Source organism: Podarcis melisellensis (genome assembly GCF_964234715.1).
Source record: "Podarcis melisellensis genome assembly, chromosome: 8".
Taxonomy (NCBI): Eukaryota; Metazoa; Chordata; class Lepidosauria; order Squamata; family Lacertidae; genus Podarcis; species Podarcis melisellensis.
In genome coordinates this window covers 80738158-80759646 of record NC_138540.1, presented here as the reverse complement: position 1 = coordinate 80759646, position 21489 = coordinate 80738158, and the positions used below count along the sequence as shown (strand labels likewise).

Genomic DNA, 21489 nt, shown 5'->3' with positions numbered 1-21489 from the left:
TATGGTGCTGGCTTTTCCTCAGTCCCAGATGTGGGGCGCGTGTGGGGCGCTGCCTGTGGTGGCTACTTAATGGCAAGGGGGAAAGGTACTTTGCACGTGCTCAGAGGCATGCCATGCTTTGTGACAAGTTCCCTTCAAACTCTGGTTTTCCTCCACCAGCTCTTTCTGAAGACCACCCTCCTCCTCCAGTACTACTGCGACTGGTATTTATTCCCCTTGAAATCGTGGATTCCCTTCCTTGCAAGGAAACATTTGCCTCAGGATAGAAGATTCTCCGCTTTTCTACACTTGCCCCTCCCCCTACCCTCTTGCCTGAGGTAAAACAAAAAAAACCACCACCAACGAACGCAGCACCCTGGCGGTGAGACACCTGTAAAAAGAGAGAGAGAAATTTCCCGCGCTGCCCGATGATTGGCCGCAGCACACCAGCTCCTGTCGCTCATTGGCTTGCGCGATTTTTGGCGCCTTTTCCCTCTCGCTGAGGGAAGGAGATGGCTCTGCGGGGCTGAGCGAAAAGCCTCGGCTGTGGCGGGGAGGATTTCAGAGAGGGGCGAAGTTTAAACTGTTCCCTCGCTGCGTGTAGAGCAGGGAAGCCCAAAGTTTAGAGGCTCCCCAAAGATTAAAGGCTGAGGGAGAAAAGGGAAGAAAGAAAGTTGGCTGGGATGGATGGAGACTGAGGAGGGAGAGATGATTAAACTTTGCTGAAATTTGGGGACTGAGGGAGGGGAATGGCATCTGGAGGTGAGATGCCCACTGGGACAGAAGCCCAGGAAAGAGGGCAGAAAATGCCAGCTGGGGCAGGAGCCCAGGGAATGTGGGAAGAAATACCTCCTGGGGCAGAAGCTCAGGGGTTGGGGCAAGAGATGGTCAGGGATAATGAATGCCAAGGGCAGGAGGGCAGGGGCAGTTTCAGTAGGGGAGAAGCCGGAGGGATGAGGAGAGAGGTGTCTGACAAGAATGAAACCCCAGGGGAGAGGGCAACTGAGGCTGAATGGCCTGTTCCCAGTGGGGGAGATCTCATGGAGAATGATCCCAGGGATCTGAGAGGAGAGCCCTTGGAGAAAGGAGCCAGTGGGGCATCACCTCTTTCTGATTCTCTTCTTACAAAAAGTGTTGAGGTGGGGAGGACGGGGTCAGGTAGCCCCCAAAATAGTTGCTTAGACAGGTTTTCTACAGAGAGGGTCAAAGAGCCGAGCCATAAGAAAAGGGGGCAGAAGCCCAAGGTGAGGAATTTGGAGTAAGCAAATATGCCGTAAAGAGACCTTCCATCCTAAAACGTGGCAAGCTTCTGCAAGTGGAGACTTGCTGCTTTTAGCAATTTTGCAGGCTTGGGGAAGTCACACACAAATGTTTTAATTAAATAAAAATAATGGGGAAATAATATACAATTTAAGGGGTGTAAATAATAAGATTTCTTGTGTAACTCAGTTCTTGCTGGAGAGGTCCATAAAGATGGGAACCTTGACAATCATGCTACAGTCACATGACACTTTATCTGTAGTTGCCCATGCCTGATATCATGCAGCAGTCATTCAAAGCTGGCAAAGTAGTGTAGAATTTCCATGCAATTTGGAAACTTTGGGTGCAAACAGGACAGGAAAGCCATAGCTAAGTTTTGTTTTAAATAGTTCTGGTTCAGGGACATGGTAAAGTAAGGCAGCTGCTCAGCTTGTACAACAACAGGACTTTCAAGAGCAGTCCCAGCAACTTATCTTGTTGTTAGACCCATCAATTAATTGGTGTGCAAATTTAAATATATGATCAAAGTGTGCAATTTCACTGATTGATTTCACTTTACTTGTAAAGTGCTTGTTTCTAAGTAAAACATTTAAACACATGATATTATGTGTCTGTACCCACTTTCTTTCTGTGTACTAGGCTGAAGATACTTTTAAAGGGCTGGCCATCTACTTCCCTAAAGAGCAATGGGCTGAAATGGGAGAATGGGAAAAAATTCGTTATAAGAATATGAAAGAGAACTATGAGTTTATGACTCAATTAGGTGAGATAAATTACTGAAAAGTAAGAAAGGAGTATGGATTATTTAGCTGCAACAAGATCTCTGAGTTGAAGAACAATTGAAGAATTGTTCACTCTAGCACCTTATTTTACCTTTATCAAATAGTAACATTCAAAGGGATCATCTATGTGACATGTTAAAGTTAGCAAAGCATATATTTTAGTGTGTATTTAAAAGTATAACTGTCAGGCTTTCAAGGGCTCTCAATGATTACAGCCTGAAGCTCAGCTCAATTACACCATATATTAACTATGTTTGTAAAAAGGTTAAAATTTAGAACTCTGTAGGTAGAATTAGGACCAGCAGATAAGGCAAAGAGAGATTAATGAAAGAAGTATGGAGCTAGAAATAATGCTAAAATTGTACCTGGGAGGTCTAGATTCAAATTCTTTTCTAAGCAAGTCTTCACTTGATAGGCTTGGTTAAGTTACTGGGTTGCATCAGTTAAGTTGCACATTGGCTGCAATCCAATCCACTTTCCTGGTTGTAGACCCCAATTGAAAGCAATAGGGCTTTTGAGTTTCTTAGAATTGCTCTGTAAAATACCATTGAAACATTTGTCTCCTTTTCCCACGCCTCCCCCATGTTGTGGACTGCAGAGGCTAGATTGGTCTTTCACCGATACAGTACTTTTTCTTTTTAACAAAAACTTGTGGCTAGGTATACTATGTGGCAAGTGATCTGAAGCCTCTCACATTGGATTCAGATTCTGGGGAGTGGGGGGTGGGAAGCGCCTGGTTTTCCCATAGCACAATACAGTACAGTATAGCATTGATTATTTTGTATTTTATTGGCATTTGCCATCAGTTGAACAGAGACAAATTTCTGGAAGCATTCTTTCAATAAGATGTTTGCAGGCAACAACTTTTATAGTATCTTATACCTGATATTTTTTATTAGGTCTTCCTACACCTAAACCAACATTTATGTATCATGCACGGCAACCTCCCAAAACTACAAATGAGTCCTCTGAGTCCGATGAGGAATGGACACCGAAATCTATAGGTAAATGATTACTATAGTCATTCCTGAATACATGCAGCCCTTCAGGCTTCTGTATACGGGCCATAGAACTCTTTGCAGGCCACACCCCTCACCAGCAGCAAAGTCTAAGAAAAATCCTGCTGGAACAGACCATCCTGTTTCCCACAGTGCCTAGCCAGATACTTCTGGGAAGCCCATAAGCAGGGCATGAAGGCAATGCTTCCCCTTTCTGTTGTCCCTTCAGTCAACTTAGCATATATCTGAACATGGGCATTCCATTTAGCCATCATAGCTAATTGAAAGATAAATGCTCTATGATTGACTGCATTTGTCTCTTTCTGGTGAATGACATATCTATTACTTTAGTTACATTAATTTTGTGAGATGCAGCTGATGAATGTAACAAAATGTAGTTTATGTGATGTGACCCAACTCATCTACATTGGTTCATTTTGCTCATCACTACTAATGGCCCTTATGTCTCATACTTGATTTTCCTTTGCTCTACCTATATGAATATTCTGTTGCAATGATGGGGAATGAGTGGCCCTCCAGATATGACTCCTGTAATCCTTCACCATTAGCCATGCTGGCTGGGACTAATGGGAGATGGAGTCAAACAACAATTGGAGGGTCACTGGTTCCCCACCTCTGTTCTCTTGCTATACTGTGTAATCTGGTGCAGATCAGGTTGCAATTTTGCTGTATTCTTTTTATTGAATATTAATCTTTTGCATTAGAATGGTTTTATATTCATTCTAAAGCTGAACACCTAATGATGTTTCATTAATTCAATACTGTATCAGCAATGAGGTTATTGCCATATTGTGCCTATATTTCCATTCATTCCATGTATATACAATCATTCCTATCATATAAGGAAAGTCTGAAGCTCAGTGGTACAGCATGTGTTTTGTGCAGAAAAAGTCTCAGGTTTAGTCACTGGTATTTCCAGGTAGAGCTGGAAAAGACTTTTGTCTGGACCCCTGGAGGGCCATTGCTGGACCGTGTCAACAATACTGAGATGGATGGACCAGTGGTCTGACTTCGTATATAGCAGTTTCCTATGTTCACTCCTTTTTCTTGGCAACACAATGTGTAATATCATGGGATACATTCCTGTGATGATGCATTCATAGTCAAGATAAAAGTGAAGATGCAGAGAAAATATTCTAAACATCAATCAACCAAGAGACATTTATCCCAGTACGTTTCCGAGCACAATTCAAAGTGTTGGTGCTGACCTTTAAAGCCCTAAATGGCCTCGGTCCAGTATATTTGAAGGAGCGTCTCCACCCCCATCGTTCTACCCGGACACTGAGGTCCAGCACCGAGGGCCTTCTGGCAGTTCCCTCACTGTGAGAAGCCAAGTTACAGGGAACCAGACAGAGGGCCTTCTCGGTAGTGGCGCCCTCCTTGTGGAAAGCCCTCCCACCAGATGTCAAAGAGAACAACTACCAGACTTTTAGAAGACAACTGAAGGAAGCCCTGTTTAGGGAAGCTTTTTTTATTATTATTATTATTATTTATTTATTTATACATACATACATACATACATACATACATACATACATACATACCCTGCCCATCTGGCTGGGTTTCCCCAGCCACTCTGGGCGGCTTCCAACTGAATATTAAAAACAATACCGCATTAGACATTAAAAACTTCCCTAAATAATGTTTGATGGAAGCCCAGCCAGATGGGCAGGGTATAAATAATAAATTATTATTATTATTATTATTATTATTATTATTATTATTATTATTAAGGCATTACTGTTTTTATCATTCCATAAACTGAAGGAGAACCACCTACCTTTTCAGTTTCTATTTATTTAAATTCATGCTACCAAATGTCTTTCTATTGGTGAAACAGTGGCTGGGGAAACCCAGCCAGATGGGCAGGGTATAAATACGGTAATAACTTTTTTTATTATAACATATTTTTGCAAATATACTCCTGGAAATTACCATGGAGAACTGGCTGGCAGGTACTGGAGAAATTTAGTGGATGGTTTGGAGCTATAGCTTTCTCCAAATGACTGACTGGTACAGTACAAATACCAAAGTTTGTGTATATATTGCACAATACACTCTCTCTCTCTCTCTCTCTCTCTCTCTCAGGTTTATATGTTCAGTGATAATATTTTAATTTCTAAAATATTAGTTTGCTTCTTATTTCCAGTAAAATCTTTTAGGACACCATGTAACCTGAATAGCTGGAAAGAGGAAAAGAAAAAAACGTACCCTCTTGATCAAGTAAGATAGTTTTGGATATTTCAAGTGATTTGCAATTTCTTTTTTTTTGTTTGTCTGATGATTCTAGCAAACATCGAATCAAAATAGTTTGGATAAATATTTCATGTGTTTGCCCTAATATGGAAATAAAGATATTAATAATAGCAGGGTTTGAAGGGGCATACTTTTTATTTGAGTGGAAATTTATTGTTCACGATCATTAGCTTCCAGAGAAGCAATTTGACATTTGTAGTCAGTGATCATAACATTACACATTCAAACAAAGGAAGAACCAAAACAAACAACTGAAACAAAGAAACAAACTCCGGAATCAACACAAACTCTGGAATCAAATGTGTCGGAGACGGAGGATAAGCTATCCATCTGACAGGGTGACCTGTAGTTCACAAAACCCACACTATTTGCAGACACATTGAAAGACTGTGAAAAACATTTTCTTTTCTTTTTTTTAAAAAAGTATGTGGAAACACTAAATGAGGGGAGGGGAACAGAACACAGCTGGACACTAGCTTGCACATTATCAATGTATACAGCCAATATAGTTAGTAGCTGCTGCTTTAGATCGTGAAGGTGTGTACTGCTGTACACAGGAAACTGCTATGTACGAAAGCACACTGTGAAATAGTAGCCCATGTGTGTTTCAAAAGCTTTATGTGGACACAGCCTAATAGACCAGCCTTCACCGGACTGATTCCCTCTAGGTCAGGGGTAGTCAACCGTTTTATACCTACTGCCCACTAATGCATCTTTCTTAATGGAAAAAATTCCTTACCACCCACCAGTGTTCGATGGAAGGATAATTCAGCTTGTACTGTAGAACCCCCTACCGCCCACCTAGAATCCTGAAATGCCTAGAAGTGGGCAGTAGGGACCAAGTTGACAACCCTTCTCTAGGTGTTTTGAATTCTAGTCAGCCCCAGACAACACAACCTTTTTGACATGAGGACACTATGTAGCTATTTCATTGGGTTGAAAGTCAAATATATAATATGTTCATACATTTAAGTCATGATTGCTGCAGCAATTCGTTTTCTGTTCACGTTTGAAGGTCTTTCTGGGTGTTAGTAATAATAGTCACATGTTCAAAGTTATTTCCATGCACCATACTTTTGTTAAACATTGTACTCTATAGCCAAAGGAGAGATTCCTGAGAAAAATAAATAATTAAGCATGCCTTGGGACTGTCTCGTAACTGAATATACTAACTGGTAATTTGTCTAAATGATAACTGCCATTGTGGAAATATTTAAGAAGATCTAAATTAATATGATCACTTTTAAAAGGTAAAGGGACCCCTGACCATTAGGTCCAGTCGTGACCACCTCTGGGGTTACGCGCTCATCTCGCTCTATAGGCCAAGGGAGCCGGCGTTTGTCCGCAGACAGCTTCCGGGTCATGTGGCCAGCATGACTAAGCTGCTTCTGGCGAACCAGAGCAGCACACGGAAACGCCGTTTACCTTCCCACTGGAGCAGTACCTATTTATCTACTTGCACTTTGTGCTTTCGAACTGCTAGGTTGGCAGGAGCAGGGACTGAGCAATGGGAGCTCACCCCGTCATGGGGATTCGAACCGCCGACCTGTGGTTTAACTCACAGCGCCACCTGCGTCCCTTATGATCACTTTTACCACTCAGTAAATACACATGATTCACAAGCCCCCTCTTAATTCTTTATGAGTGTTATTTGAGGTGTTAAGATTTAAGAGAAAACAACTTTTTGTTGCAGAATAAGCAAATAAACACTATGGGACTTACCTCCAAAGACCAAGAACATATAAAGAAAACTGACAAAAATACATGTGCAGATGTTCATACTACAGACATTGCAGCAGAATCAAAGGCTGGTAAGTGCTTGGTAGAAAGCCATTAATTTATTTTCTTAACAACTTTAAATAATAATTACTCTGCCTACTGTTTTCTTTACAACTGCTTATAAAACTTTTTGACATTTAATTGTAAAGGGCACTCTCCAAAACTGGAACTGGAACTTTTTCTAATGATCTGATCTTATGATCTGTGTAAGACAATTTTTTTTTGATGTAATTGTATGTAAGAGCAAAAACAATATTGCATGTTGTTTTCAAGTCCAGTGCAGCAAAATGACAGAGAGCTTATACTGTGCAGCTGCTCAACCTAGCCAATTACACTGTGAAAGACTTTACATGAGTCAAATATGGAAGGAGATGGGGCATGAAAGTGACAGGGTGTGGTAATACTGTAGTGATGTTTAGGTGTGAGCTTATCCATGTTAACAGAACCAGGCATTCCTGCAACCATGAAATATGAAAATTGACTCAGAATTAAATTTCTAACATTGATAAGCTGCACTTAAATGCAGATATGTCCATGTTAAAAGATATTCATTGTGCTTTATGAAAGTTGGGGATTTTTTAGGTGGTTTTGTCTCATTATGAAAAGGGCTATAGTTTAGTATGGTATTTCTAGGTCGGAGCATGATTGGTTAATATTTTGCTGCCTGTGAGCCACATTGTCACATATACAGGCTCTCAGCCAATCTAGGTAATTAAGCCTCGCTAGTAAAGAGCACAACTAATTCTGTTAGATGCCTAGTGAAACATTTTGGAGCACAGTCAAGCAAAATCTTCAGGAGGAAATAGAGAACATTTTAATTCTCAGCACACTGTATCTGTCACTTCATGTCCAGTGTGGTATGTTCATCCTATGTTTTTTATCACCTGCTATTCTTATGTGACTTGTTAGAAATGCTGAAACAATAGAAGATTTTATCATAAGGAGACAATGCCATTCCAGAATAGAATATCCCACAGTGTTCTACACACATCTTGCAGAAACAAAAGTAGGTATATTCAGGCATTCTGCTTATATGTAAATCCTACACATGAGCAAGACAAGCAGGGACTAATGTGAACACCTAAACATACCTAATGTGATTCAAGTTCTTGTATTCCGTGTACTTTTGCTTTCCATGAGTTTATGCGTTACAAAATCATATTATATACTTCAGATATTGAGAAGAAAGCTTTGTCGAGGAAAACAAAGAATAGGAAAAGAGATCAGGAGAAAGAAGTTAGTACATATAGTTTGCGGAAGAGGGAGAGAAAAACATATATGGAAATAAATGAGCCAAATGATGATGATTACTTGTGTAAGTTTATAATCAGCAGTTTCCATCTTCAATTCTTATGTTGCCTTGGAAAAATATTTACTGTATAAAACAGTGCTTTTAGATATTCTATTACATATTTTTCAGGTTCAGGTTTATTCATAATTCTAATGCTAATAATGCTAAGAAACTCTCCCTTTATGCTTATATTTTAAAAAGTGCTTAATCAAAATTATGTTAATTAAAATGCCTGTATCAGGCTTGTAACAATTGTCCAAAATAGGAAAAGGAATAGCAATTCTATACGGCCAAACCACTGGCACTATTAAACTCTCTTTTTGTGACACTGGTCCATTTTGTAAGAAAGTACTTCAGACTTTCACATAAAAAGTTCCTGAGCTATAATCAGTATTCCCAACCACATTTTAAAAAGAAAATAAATTTCCTATAAATTTGCCATGGGCCATTCATTCACAATAGACTCGCAATTTGATTATATTCATGTATGATGGGTGATGTACAGAAGGTCTGCAGTTACCCTAGCCCTTCTCTAAACAGTAGGTGGTCTTAATATTATCAGAATCTGTACAAGTAATCTGTGGTAGTTGAACTGAACTAATGCTGTTCTTGATTTGTCAAAAACTGGCAGATTGTGATACTGTAAAGGGTTAAAGCCAATGCTAGGCCTACTCAGTTTAGACCCATTGTAATTAATTTAATATTTAATATTACTAAATTAGATCATTTGATTTGAATAGGACTCCTCTGAGTAATAATTAATTGGACACAACACAGAGGTTTTTGAAAGGTCTACACATGCTATAGAAGTGCCAACAACAAACACATATTTCATAGACTCATAGAGATGAACGTATCCAAAGGCTATGTAGACCAATCCCTTAGAATAAGAATAGACAGTCCATCTACCCATAACCACTCCTAGTGTGCAGCTGTCATCTGTGTGCCACACGGAGTCAGCAGATACAGTCAGTAATAGCTTGATGGAATTTGTGCAATTAAAGTATGGTTACACACTATAAGAAAAGGAAAACCAACCAACCAAATGTTAGTGGCTAAACTAGTTTAGGGAGGAAATCCTTCCTTCTCCAAAGAGAATCCAATGGGAAACACGTCAATACCACTCAACATTCTGATAGTGAATGCCAAGGTTGCATAGCAGGGGAAATAATCCTTCTTAACATTTATGGGCAATGACAAACATGAGAAATAATGAAACATTTCCCCTGAATTCATCCAACTGTACCATGAAGCCTTGGAGCACCCTATGGTGCTAGAACTATTGTTAAATGGAACTATCAGGGTTTGTAAAACTAACCCGCACACCATCACCCCTCCCCCACTTTCCCCATCTTTTCTTCCCAACCTCATATTGTTTGCAACACTAACATCTCACAACAAATGAAACTGATCTGTAGAAAACACAGCTTGAAAAAAGAGTCAATGCACATATTTTTGTAAACTAAGACATATTTAATAAATATTATTTAAAAAACAAAATAACAACAACAACTATCAGGCTGACTATGACTAGAACCAGACAGAATTCTGTCTGCTGCAATTAGATTATCTGCTGACCATATGCTATGTCTAAGGTGGGGCTTAGCAGGCTCATGGAAAAATGTATTCAGTCCTTGGGGAAGTTTCTTGGAACAACTTCCATTAACCAGCTTCTTGGTGCTCTGTGCTGCCTTGCTGAGAACCTGTGTTCTTTTTGTTTGTGCCTTTGGCCTGTGTCTGGACTTTGCTTCTCTTATTGACCACCCCCTCAATGTGACCTTAGGTTGTGAACCTAACCTTGCTCTCTGGACTGTCCCATAAGTAGACTCCCACCCCTGGCATCCTTATCCCCTGAAGCAGTACAATAGCCATGTCCATATCACCATTTCCCAACAAGACCAGAGCCTCAGTTGGAGAGCCAACCACAAAATTAATTGTAATAATTATTGCACATTGACACAAATTCCCCAAGTTTTACAACTTTAAATATTTATATGGATTGCCATTCATAGCTGTAGATATCTGAAAAAAAGGAATAAACTAATTGATGGTGAAAAAAGTCCTGCAGCATCATGTCTCAGTTAACTTTCTTTCCCTTCCTAGTTTGTGAATACTGCCTGCTATTCTTTATTGATGAATGTTCAGTTCATGGTTCTCCAGTTTTCATCAAGGATACAGCAGTAGAAATAGGACTGGAAGAGAGGGCCACCCTCACTTTACCTCCAGGTTTGAGAATTGGCCCTTCAGGTATCCCCAAAGCTGGCTTTGGAGTCTGGAATGAAGGAGAAATTCTGCCTCCAGGAATTCATTTTGGGCCCTACGAAGGGGAAATCACAGAGGAAGAAGAAGCAGCCAACAGTGGTTATTCTTGGCTGGTATGATTTACACACAGCACTTTTATTTTAAGAACTTTTCGTGTAGAGTACCACCTTCCTGAATGAATGAAATATACCTCAAGCAAAAAAGCCAGGGAAGTTCTTAAAATGTATTTCTCACCCAAACCAATATTTTGTTGCTTCTGCTTATTTGTTTATTCAAAGTATTATTAAAATAAAAGTATATTTCCCCACCTAGACTATTCTAGATTATTTAAACACAAAGTTTAAAAACTCCAGGAAAACTCCTAAAAAGAAAATGATGAGAATCCAGGAAACAAGCCTGCCAGGAAACAGAGCTACAGAATAGGTGGGGAGGGTGGCTTCATAATTAGGCAAAAGGTGAAAAGGGTTCTTAGTAGTTGCAATATGTGGGAAGAAGAAGATGCAGGAGATTACCATGGGAATGGTCTGTGTGCCTGCTGGGGTTGCACAAAAGAAGGGGAAGACATGGAGGTGGAGGTGAAAACGGGTGCAAAGCAAGGCTGCAGAAACGAGAGTAGTGCTTTCAAACGTAGGGTTGAGAGGGTGAAAAGGGATTAGTAGTTGCATGTGGTGGGAAGGGGAAACTCTAAGGGGTTAATGTGGGGGAGGGAGAGAGGATGATGAGCAAAGCAAGCAGGGGAGCAGAGCCCCTTAACATTCTACATATTGTTGTAGTGTTACCATATTGATGCATGTGTTTCGTGTCTATTTTAATTACAGATTACTAGAGGGCAAAACTGCTATGTTTACATTGATGGAAAGGATGAAACTAATTCCAACTGGATGAGGTAAACATCCTTGATCAAACTAAATGAAGAGAGACTTTTAAAACAAGGGTCTTCATACACCTGGAAAGGCCAATAGAACAAAATGACTTACATGTCATTCTGGGTGGCTACAGGTTAGCCGTCCATGCTCTTAAGATCTTTTAACTGTTGGGAGTAAAGCACAACAATTGCAGTAACCTGCTTGAACTGTGGTGAGGAATAGACAGAAATGCAACCTGTTCTTCCTTCTTCACTGATTCCTTCTCTTTTAGTAAATGCTTGTTGGTAAAGTAGATCACTTCCTTTCAGATTAATTCTTTTCTGCTTCTCCAGGTAATCAGTATGAGTTAGCTTGTGCTAGTGTCAACATCTTGACTGCATCTTGGCCACATGTAAAATCTATACATAGAATGGTTCCTCCTCCATGAGTAATAAATGTTAAGGTTTTTTTGTCCTTTCAACAACAGTCTTACCAGGGTATTTTTTCTGCATACTGCTGTGCAAATTGTGCACTATATACCAAAGTTCAGTAGTGCCAGTACTAGAGGGAGAGGTGGCACCTTTCAAAGGTAAAAAGAATATATTGGTTTGGAAATAGAGTGGTGGGCCCCTAAACTGCTTACTGGGATCAGTCAAAGCTATGGGTTCATCATTCCTAGTAGAGCAAATGCCTGGTGGTCTGCATAAGTCTTGCCTTCTGAAATGAATGGGAGGAGCAACCCAGACAAAGATATTCTTCTACCACCATAAAAAAAAGAAAGTGAAGTTACCACAGGTAAGAAGACAAAAGTTTATTTTACAAAATTCTGTTGTGGGTTGTAAGCGCCAGTGTATAATATGCCCAGTGTTCAACAAATTTAAAATATTTCAGCTGCGCATTTCATTACTGGAAAAATAGAAGAAAGTAATGCAATTGTTATGCTTCATAGTACTTCTCTAATTTCCAACTTCCCTGACTGAGTACTTTTAATTACCCTCTTAACAATGAACTTTCAGGTATGTTAACTGTGCCCGGAATGAGGAAGAGCAAAATCTTGTTGCCTTCCAGTATCATGGGAAAATCTACTACAGGGCATGTAAAATAATCCTTATTCATTCTGAGCTTCTGGTTTGGTACGGAGAAGAATATGGAAAGGAGCTTGGCATCAAGTGGGGCTCTAGATGGAAATCAAGAAAAGGTATAATAATCATGCATTGTTTTAAATCTTCCCTAACACTGGTCTATTGTTGCTTGTTTTGTTTGTCTTAGACAGCATTCTGCTAGATACGTCTAAGGATAACTTCATATTTCTATGCGTTATATAAATCTAAAGGACTAGTTCATAGAATCATAGAATTGTAGAGCTAGAAGGGTGGTTTGAGGTAAGAGAAATGTAGGAGAGCTGGGGGAAAGTCTTCATGTTTCAGAGAAATGCATAAGGATTAGGATTAATTTCGCATGGTGAATATGTGAGCTGAAAAGTCTGGTTCTGAGTTTTTGACATAATGGTAGTGGTTGTATGACTTTTGAACATGACTCCAGTTGTTAAATCATCTCATATGTACCACACTCCAGTTAAAACATCCCAATTTCACGTTTTTAAATGGAGCAGTAGTTAGGGGTGAGTTGCAATTTGGGCATATTCTGAAGCAAACACATGGCCACTGTCAACACATCCAAAAATTGAGCTCTGTCAATATGGTTGTATGAATTTGCTCTCAGATAATTCCATTCCTGAGGCAGCATGTATATGCAAAATCACATAGAGCCAAAATTTATCTGACTTCTGATTGGCAAGGGGTGGGGGAAGTCTCAGGTCCTGCCTTTGCCTTGAATGCCTTCCCTCACCCTTGCATACATGGTGGCAGCATTGAGATGGCAGCAGCAGATTGTTTCCCCTCCTCTTTGGAGGATAATGGCAAGGAAGAGAGAGTGCAGAATGGCGACCTGGCTCCCTTGGCTGCAGTGACCAGTGAGGAAACAGTGGTGGGGGAGAGATGAAAGCAGAGGGAAGGAGGAGGGGAGTAGATAGAGAGAGACACAGACAAAAGCTGCAGATCCATTCTGGCCTTTTTATTCTGCCTGTATCTCTCCCCCTCCTCTGCTGCAACCCTCGTCCAGTAGGCTGCCTCACCCCATTGCAGCTTCCCCACTGGTTCTTGCAGCTGAGCGCGTATTGTTGAATTTGTGCAAGTTAAATGTGTATATGATGTGACCACTCTGTATTGAAAATATAGTAATACTGCATTGAAGCCTTACTGGGCTTTTTCTGTTGTTTTATGAAAGCATATATATGTAAACAACCTGTGTAGCATTTTTCAAGTAGCTCAAGTAAACTATATCATTTCTGTTTCATCTACTCAGCATGGTTGTGGAAAATATGGCTGCCTTTCCATATGAGAAATATATTTTGTTTTTAATACTTGCTATCTCTAGTTTAGGAGCAGTGATGTAATATTCCCTACACACAGAGTGCATGGAATGGGGTCGGAGAAAGTCTTCTGCATGAAGAAATAGCTTGTTTGCTCTCTAAGGAACATACACTCCAGCTCTGGAAAGGGTGGTGCAGAGACTGGAAAGCACTAAATAATAAAAGAGAGAGGACGAATGATTGTAAAATTACAGTATGTTAGACAGTGAAACATGACTACTCTTTATTTTAAGGGCAAAATAGAACTCTTAACTTGTAGTACAGCAGAAGAGAACTTTTTTTTTAAAAAAGAAAGTACATAAAGTATAAAGTAATTCCATCATAGAGCACGGGAGCGGTGCCAGCCTTGAGCAGGCTGGCACAAGTAATATTGCTGCCTGCCACAGGAAAGTGAAGTAACAACACACCTGCCAGTAATATGAGACATAGTCCACCAGGATATTATTCTGTGTATGTCTCTTTTAAAGGAACGCCTTTGAATGGAGGCCTCATACAAGTATTGTTATGCCTCTCCTATTTATTTCAGTGGGAGCTTGTGCAGGACAACATCCCAGGGGTTGTCCCACACTGGTTAGATCTGGCTTTCCCCCTCAGTCAAAATCCATCAGCTGGGAGGTTGCCACACCTTGGCTCATGGTAGACCCCCTCACATAACATGCCAACATATTGTTGAACACCACCCCACTCTCTGAGCTGTGTGAAATTCCAGGGATTCGAGGGACATCAGAGTCTGTGGTATCTTTAGGATTTATTATTTATACAAATATATAACCTGAGCCTATGATGGAGGGACTTTCAGAATCAACACCCCAAAATACATCGCTTCTTCCATAGTCATCACAGCCTTTGAGTCAAATAATAATAATAATAATAATAATAACAATAACAATAACAATAATAATAATAATAATAATAATAATAATAATAATAATAATAATAATAATAATTTATTATTTATACCCTGCCCATCTGGCTGGGCCTCCCCAGCCACTCTGGGCGGCTTCCATAAAAACCAAAAATACAGTAAAATCACATGTTAAAAACTTCCCTGAACAGGGCTGCCTTAAGATGTCTTCTGAATGTCAGGTAGTTGTTTATTGCTTTGACATCTGCTGGAAGGGCGTTCCACAGGGTGGGCGCCACTACCGAGAAGGCCCTCTGCCTGGTTCCCTGTAGCTTTGCTTCTCGCAATGAGGGAACCGCCAGAAGGCCCTCGGCGCTGGACCTCAGCGTCCGGGCAGAATGATGGGGGTGGAGACGCTCCTTCAGGTATACTGGACCGAGGCCGTTTAGGGCTTTAAAGGTCAGCACCAACACTTTGAATTGTGCTCGGAAACATACTGGGAGCCAATGTAGGTCTTTCAAGACCAGTGTTATATGGTCTCGGCGGCCGCTCCCAGTCACCAGTCTAGCTGCCGCATTCTGGATTAGTTGTAGTTTCCGAGTCACCTTCAAAGGTAGCCCCACGTAGAGCGCATTGCAGTAGTCCAAGCGGGAGATAACCAGAGCATGCACCACTCTGGCAAGACAGTCTGCAGGCAGATAGGGTCTCAGCCTACGTACCAGATGGAGCTGGTAAACAGCTGCCCTGGACACAGATTTGACCTGTGCCTCCATGGACAGCTGTGAGTCCAAAATGACTCCCAGGCTGCGCACCTGGTCCTTCAGGGGCACAGTTACGCCATTCAGGACCAGGGAATCCTCCACACCTGCCCGCCTCCTGTCCCCCAGAAACAGTACTTCTGTCTTATCAGGATTCAACCTCAATCTGTTAGCCGCCATCCATCCTCCAACTGCCTCCAGACACTCACACAGGACCTTCACTGCCCTCACTGGTTCTGATTTAAAAGAGAGGTAGAGCTGGGTATCATCTGCATACTGATGAACACCCAGCCCAAACCTCCTGATGATCTCTCCCAGCGGCTGCATGTAGATGTTGAAAAGCATGGGGGAGAGGACAGAACCCTGAGGCACCCCACAAGTGAGAGCCCAGGGGTCTGAACACTCATCCCCCACCACCACTTTCTGAACACGGCCCAGGAGGAAGGAGCGGAACCACTGTAGGACAGTGCCCCCAGCTCCCAGCCCCTCAAGACGGTCCAGAAGGATGTTATGGTCGATGGTATCAAACGCCGCTGAGAGATCCAGCAGAACTAGGAAACAGCTCTCACCTTTGTCCCTAGCCCGCCGGAGATCATCAACCAGTGCGACCAAGGCAGTTTCAGTCCCATGATGAGGCCTGAATCCCGACTGGAAGGGATCCAAATGGTCCGCTTCTTCCAGGCATGGCTCTCAAATCAAGCATGGCTCTCACTTTCTGGCTTCTGTCTGCTTCTAGCCCAGGTGTCACACACAACTCTGGCTATTGTCCTTCTAACTACCCATGGGGGGGTAGTATAACTACCCATGGGGGGGCTACCCATTTGTCCTCCGGCACAGAACAACTTGCTTTGTTATATTATTGACCATACTTAGGGCCATTAACTCACCAAGGAACTTGGCTGGCTAGTTCAACAATGGAATTAGAAGAGACTCCAGCATCATACAGGCTGACACCTCCCCTCCCAGGTCACAACAGTACTGCAGTTGTTGTAATATTATGAAGAATTTCATCACATAGTTCTCTCTTGTGCAAATATCTCATTTCCCCTGTATGCAGGTGTTATCTTAAAAAATAAGAAATGCATTTGGCATAGAAGAAATATTCTCTCAGAACTATTTTAATATAGTTAAAGCACCAAAATTTAGACTTTATTTTCCTTCAATAGTATTGCAGTATTTTAATACACCTCCAGATTTTGGGCCATTCCATGCCAAATCACCTGGTGCAATGTGCTCTCACAACTCAGCTTTTCTTCAATTTTTAAAATGTGTATATACCTATGAGATAACTTCAAATTAATTTGTAAAGATTTTTTGGTCCAAAATTGAGCGCGGGATAATTTTTTGAAAATTTTGATTTTTGCACAATTTAGGCTAATGCAATTTCTGAGTCAGTTTAGAAAGAACTTCAATTTAATTTTTAAATATTTTTTTGGTCCAAAATTGGGTGAAGGAGAATTTTTTGAAAATTTCAATTTTCGCGCGATTTAGGCTAATGCAATTTCTGAGTCAGTTTAGAAAAAACCTCCTGTTTTGCTTTTTTTTTTTAACCAATTGTGCTTTCTTTTAACCAATTGGTATCAAAATAAAGCTAATTGTGGTCTCTTTCAAAATAAGGTATAAAAATGGTATTAAGTGCCATAGAAAAGGGTCACCGACCATTCAAAGTGAATTTTAGTCATTTTATTCCCGGTAGGTTCCATAAGCCATAGCACGCAAACCACAACTAACACATGTATCATACTTTTGTTGTAGAATGGGCTGACCATGTACTTGTTATGTTTTAAAAATAAGGAGGGTGTTTTTTGTGGTTATAAAATAAATTGATTTTTAAGTAATTTTTTAACCAAAAAAATTACCTTTTTGGACAGGTTTAAGGTCTTTTTGAGCATGAAATAACTCACACATTCATGAGAATAGTTAAAATTAAGTTTAATTTATTATTTAATAAAAACAAAATATGCCTTAGAGCCCTTGTTCATTTTATTGTGTAAAACACTTCTGCAATGATATGGTCAAAGCTATTTTATTTCCCATACATGTAATATGGTCAGTGATGCTGTTTTGACCACTGTATGCAATATGACCTTTCTGAATGCTGTGGCTGGCCTTGGTCTTCTTCCTGCCGCTTGCTCCTTCAGGACAACCCTCTGTTTTGGCATGTGTCTTTTTCCTTGGCTCTCAGTGAGCTTGTTGGGTGCTGTAGTTTCCTAAATAATGTAGTCCCACATGCCCATTTGTCATGCATGATTGAAAATAGCTACTAAAACTCAAATCTTGTTTGTTCTCAAATAGCACACAGGCAGAATTCACGTTTGATACAGGAGCGAGGTATCACTTGTCATCAGTGTCCCTGCTGCAAATTGGCTTTCACTTTCAAAGATTACCTTCACAAACATATGAAATGGAGGCATTCAGGATATGGAATACAGCCTGAAGTACCTGAAAATGTCCTAGCAGAGAAATCTCCATTCAAAATCACAAATAGTGCTTCAAACAGAACTATGCTGCAGCACCTAGTGCCAAGTTGTGTTGACAAAAATAAAGATGACGAGACACTGTTTTTAAAAGATATAAACAAAGAGACACAGAGTAAAACTCAGCTTTCTAGATGCAATGAAAGTGGGGCAACTTTAAAGCAGTTGTCACACCCAGCCCAACAATTATGTATAGGAGAGAGGCCATGTTCATTTAGAAAGTGTGAGACAAGCTTCAGCTACTCATCACTGCTGGTCACTCACATGCAAACACACACAAGAGAGAATCCATATTCATGTAGGGAGTGTGGGAAAAGCTTTAGCCAATCAGGAGTCCTGGCTATCCACAAGCGAACGCACACAGGAGAGAAGCCATATTCATGTGGAGAGTGTGGGAAAAGCTTCAGCTGTTCAGGACACCTGGCTGTCCACAAGCGAACGCACACAGGAGAGAAGCCATATTCATGTGGAGAGTGTGGGAAAAGTTTTAGCCAGTCAGGAGACCTGGCTGTCCACATGCGAACGCACACAGGAGAGAAGCCATATTCATGTGGAGAGTGCGGGAAAAGCTTCAGCTGTTCAGGAACCCTGGCTGTCCACAAGCGAATGCACACAGGAGAGAAGCCATATTCATGTGGAGAGTGCGGGAAAAGCTTCAGCTGTTCAGGAACCCTGGCTGTCCACAAGCGAATGCACACAGGAGAGAAGCCATATTCATGTGGAGAGTGTGGGAAAAGCTTCAACTGTTCAGGACACCTGGCCATCCACAAGCGAACGCACACAGGAGAGAAGCCATATTCATGTGGAGAGTGTGGGAAAAGCTTCAGCTGTTCAGGAACCCTGGCTGTCCACAAGCGAATGCACACAGGAGAGAAGCCATATTCATGTGGAGAGTGCGGGAAAAGCTTCAGCTGTTCAGGAGACCTGGCCAAGCACAAGCGAACGCACACAGGCGAGAAGCCATATTCATGTGGAGAGTGTGGGAAAAGCTTCAGCCAGTCAGGAGACCTGGCCAAGCACAAGCGAACGCACACAGGAGAGAAGCCATATTCATGTGGAGAGTGCGGGAAAAGCTTCAGCCAGTCAGGAGACCTGGCCAAGCACAAGCGAACGCACACAGGAGAGAAGCCATATTCATGTGGAGAGTGCGGGAAAAGCTTCAGCTGTTCAGGAGACCTGGCCAAGCACAAGCGAACGCACACAGGAGAGAAGCCATATTCATGTGGAGAGTGCGGGAAAAGCTTCAGCCGGTCAGGAGTCCTGGCCGTCCACATGCGAACGCACACAGGAGAGAAGCCACCTTAGTGTAACATAGTGGATAGAGCTACCAGTTCCAGTACAGAGTATGGTGCTGTATTTTGAATGTTTTTAAACATAAAGTAAGCAGCTCTGCATTTCTGCTCATGTAGCAGTTTTGGTGCATTTCGCCATCTGCTGTAATAAACAGGGCTGTAATCATTTGCTGTCTACTATGTAGGAAACTTCATCACGTGACTTTTTCTAAAGCCAGCACCACTGCTCATACCATCTCATTGTTTTACAGCTCTTAAAGACACAATTTTGGGTATATGACCTTAGAAGTGAGTTTTTGTGTGCCAAGCCCTAGAAGTTTATTTAGTGAACGTTTTTCAGCCTTATGCTTTTTAATGCTCCACAATCAGATTTAAAATGAAAGAAGTGCCTATGTTTTAAATGCTGAAGTTTTGTAATAAGCATTTCTACTTGAGGGCCAATATGAAAAAGCATAGGGTGCTATACTACTTGTGGAGTTACCTGATGTAATTTATAAAGCTACATTTACATTATCTCCTGCTAGCATCTTTTTATGTTTTGCTGAAACTGTTTTCTGATGCTATACCTGATGAATCTTCACTAAGCTCCTTAAAAATTATTTCCAAAATGAGCCAATGTTACAATGAGGTTCAGGAGCTCTGATTTGAAGAAAAAGATTCAGCCTTGACTACTAGACTCTGCCACATTTCCATCTAACAATGAAATCCCAAGATTCAATAATTCAGTTGAACAATGCTTACACTGTGCAGCTCTTGGGCTTTATTTCAATGGTCAATCATATTCTGCCCATGTTATCTTAATAAATGGCTTCTTCAAAAGTGACTGCTGTTACTGTCATAAATTAAGAAATAGTTTTCAATGTAACTGTCATATACTTTTTACATTAATCTGAAATTCTGGTCTAAATAACACACTATGTAAACACATATTATGAAATGTGCTGCCTGCTTCTTCTAGCCAAAGTAGTTTTGAGGGGGAAATGGAAACAGGAGGGGAGTAAGATGTTTAATTCTTTATTTAGCTTTTCTTTTCTTCCACAGCTTTGCCTCAAGCCACTCTCCTCCAGGGGTGCCTGTTTAAACTTGCAAAATACATTATTTGGAACTTTGCAAGGAGAAAAGTAGCAAACAACCACGTGGATTTGTATTACATGCTTTTGCATGCCACGTATGTGTTAGCCTTGCAACTTCTCAAAACTGTTATATTTGCCAAATGATACAGTTCTACCTGCAGACAAAAGTAGAGCAAAGTATCAGGACTGAATCCTACCTGTCACAGGATAGCTGTGAATAGGATATCCTGTGGTGTGTTGTTGTTGTTGTTGTTGTTGTTGTTGTTGTTGTTGTTGTTGTTGTAAGAGTTAGTAATGACACTAGAAGAGCTAATGTGGCTTGAGACCCCAGTGCTGTGGAAGGGAGCATGGAAGGGTAGGATGAACTGCTAAACGGCCCTTATGGCAACTGCAATATAGAGTATTATCTGTACAGTCTGTGCCACCAACTCTGTTGCCTGCCCATGGTTGTGAATTGCTCTGGTTTTGTAAGGATAATACAGACACTTTTTAGAATAATTTAAAAGACATACTCTGTTTCACCAGAGATGGTACCAGACGAAAAATAAATTGTTCCCAGGCACAGATGGTGCATTAAGGTTTAGGTTACAAGGCATATGGGTTGTAGGAAAGAGCACCGGCTGAAGTACAGTGGTACCTCGGGATGTGAACGGAATCCGTTCCGAAGCCCCATTCACATCCAGAAGCAAACGTAACTAGCGATGGCACGTCTGCGCACGCGCGCATTGCTTTCTGCCACTTCTGCACATGCATGTGACGTCATTTTGAGTGTCTGCACATGCGCAAGTGGCGAAACCCGGAAATAATGCGCTCCGTTGCTTCCGGGTTGCCACGGAGCACAACTCGAACACGCTCAACATGAAGCATATTCAACCCGAGGTATGACTGTATATAAAACTATCCATGATGAAGATAGCCAATGCATGTTTCCTTGTGCAAAGGTGGCCAGCTGGCCACTTGTAGTGTGAAAATGTGTACTGTATTGCATCTGATCAGACAAGCATCAAGACAGACCTGACTTTCCTGTACTGCTCAGTATTACAAAAGCACTGATCCAAACTAACCCTGTTATCATGAGGCTAGGGTTAGAAATAAGTTGTTCTCCTAAGTGAATAATAGAATATATCACTTTGATGTTGTT

At 41.1% G+C, this 21489-nt stretch overlaps 1 protein-coding gene across 1 annotated transcript; it reads left to right on the top strand.

Annotated features, from left to right (window-relative positions):
• The first annotated feature begins 452 nt into the window (after positions 1-452).
• On the top strand, positions 453-20098 carry PRDM9 (PR/SET domain 9). Its single transcript, XM_081921938.1, has 10 exons — positions 453-1223; positions 1879-2002; positions 2921-3025; positions 5190-5263; positions 6990-7107; positions 8250-8390; positions 10470-10741; positions 11447-11514; positions 12490-12671; positions 17802-20098. The coding sequence occupies exons 1-10, from the start codon at positions 729-731 to the stop codon at positions 19286-19288; spliced, it is 3066 nt and encodes a 1021-aa protein (XP_081778064.1). The 5' UTR covers positions 453-728; the 3' UTR covers positions 19289-20098.
• Positions 20099-21489: the final 1391 nt, after the last annotated feature.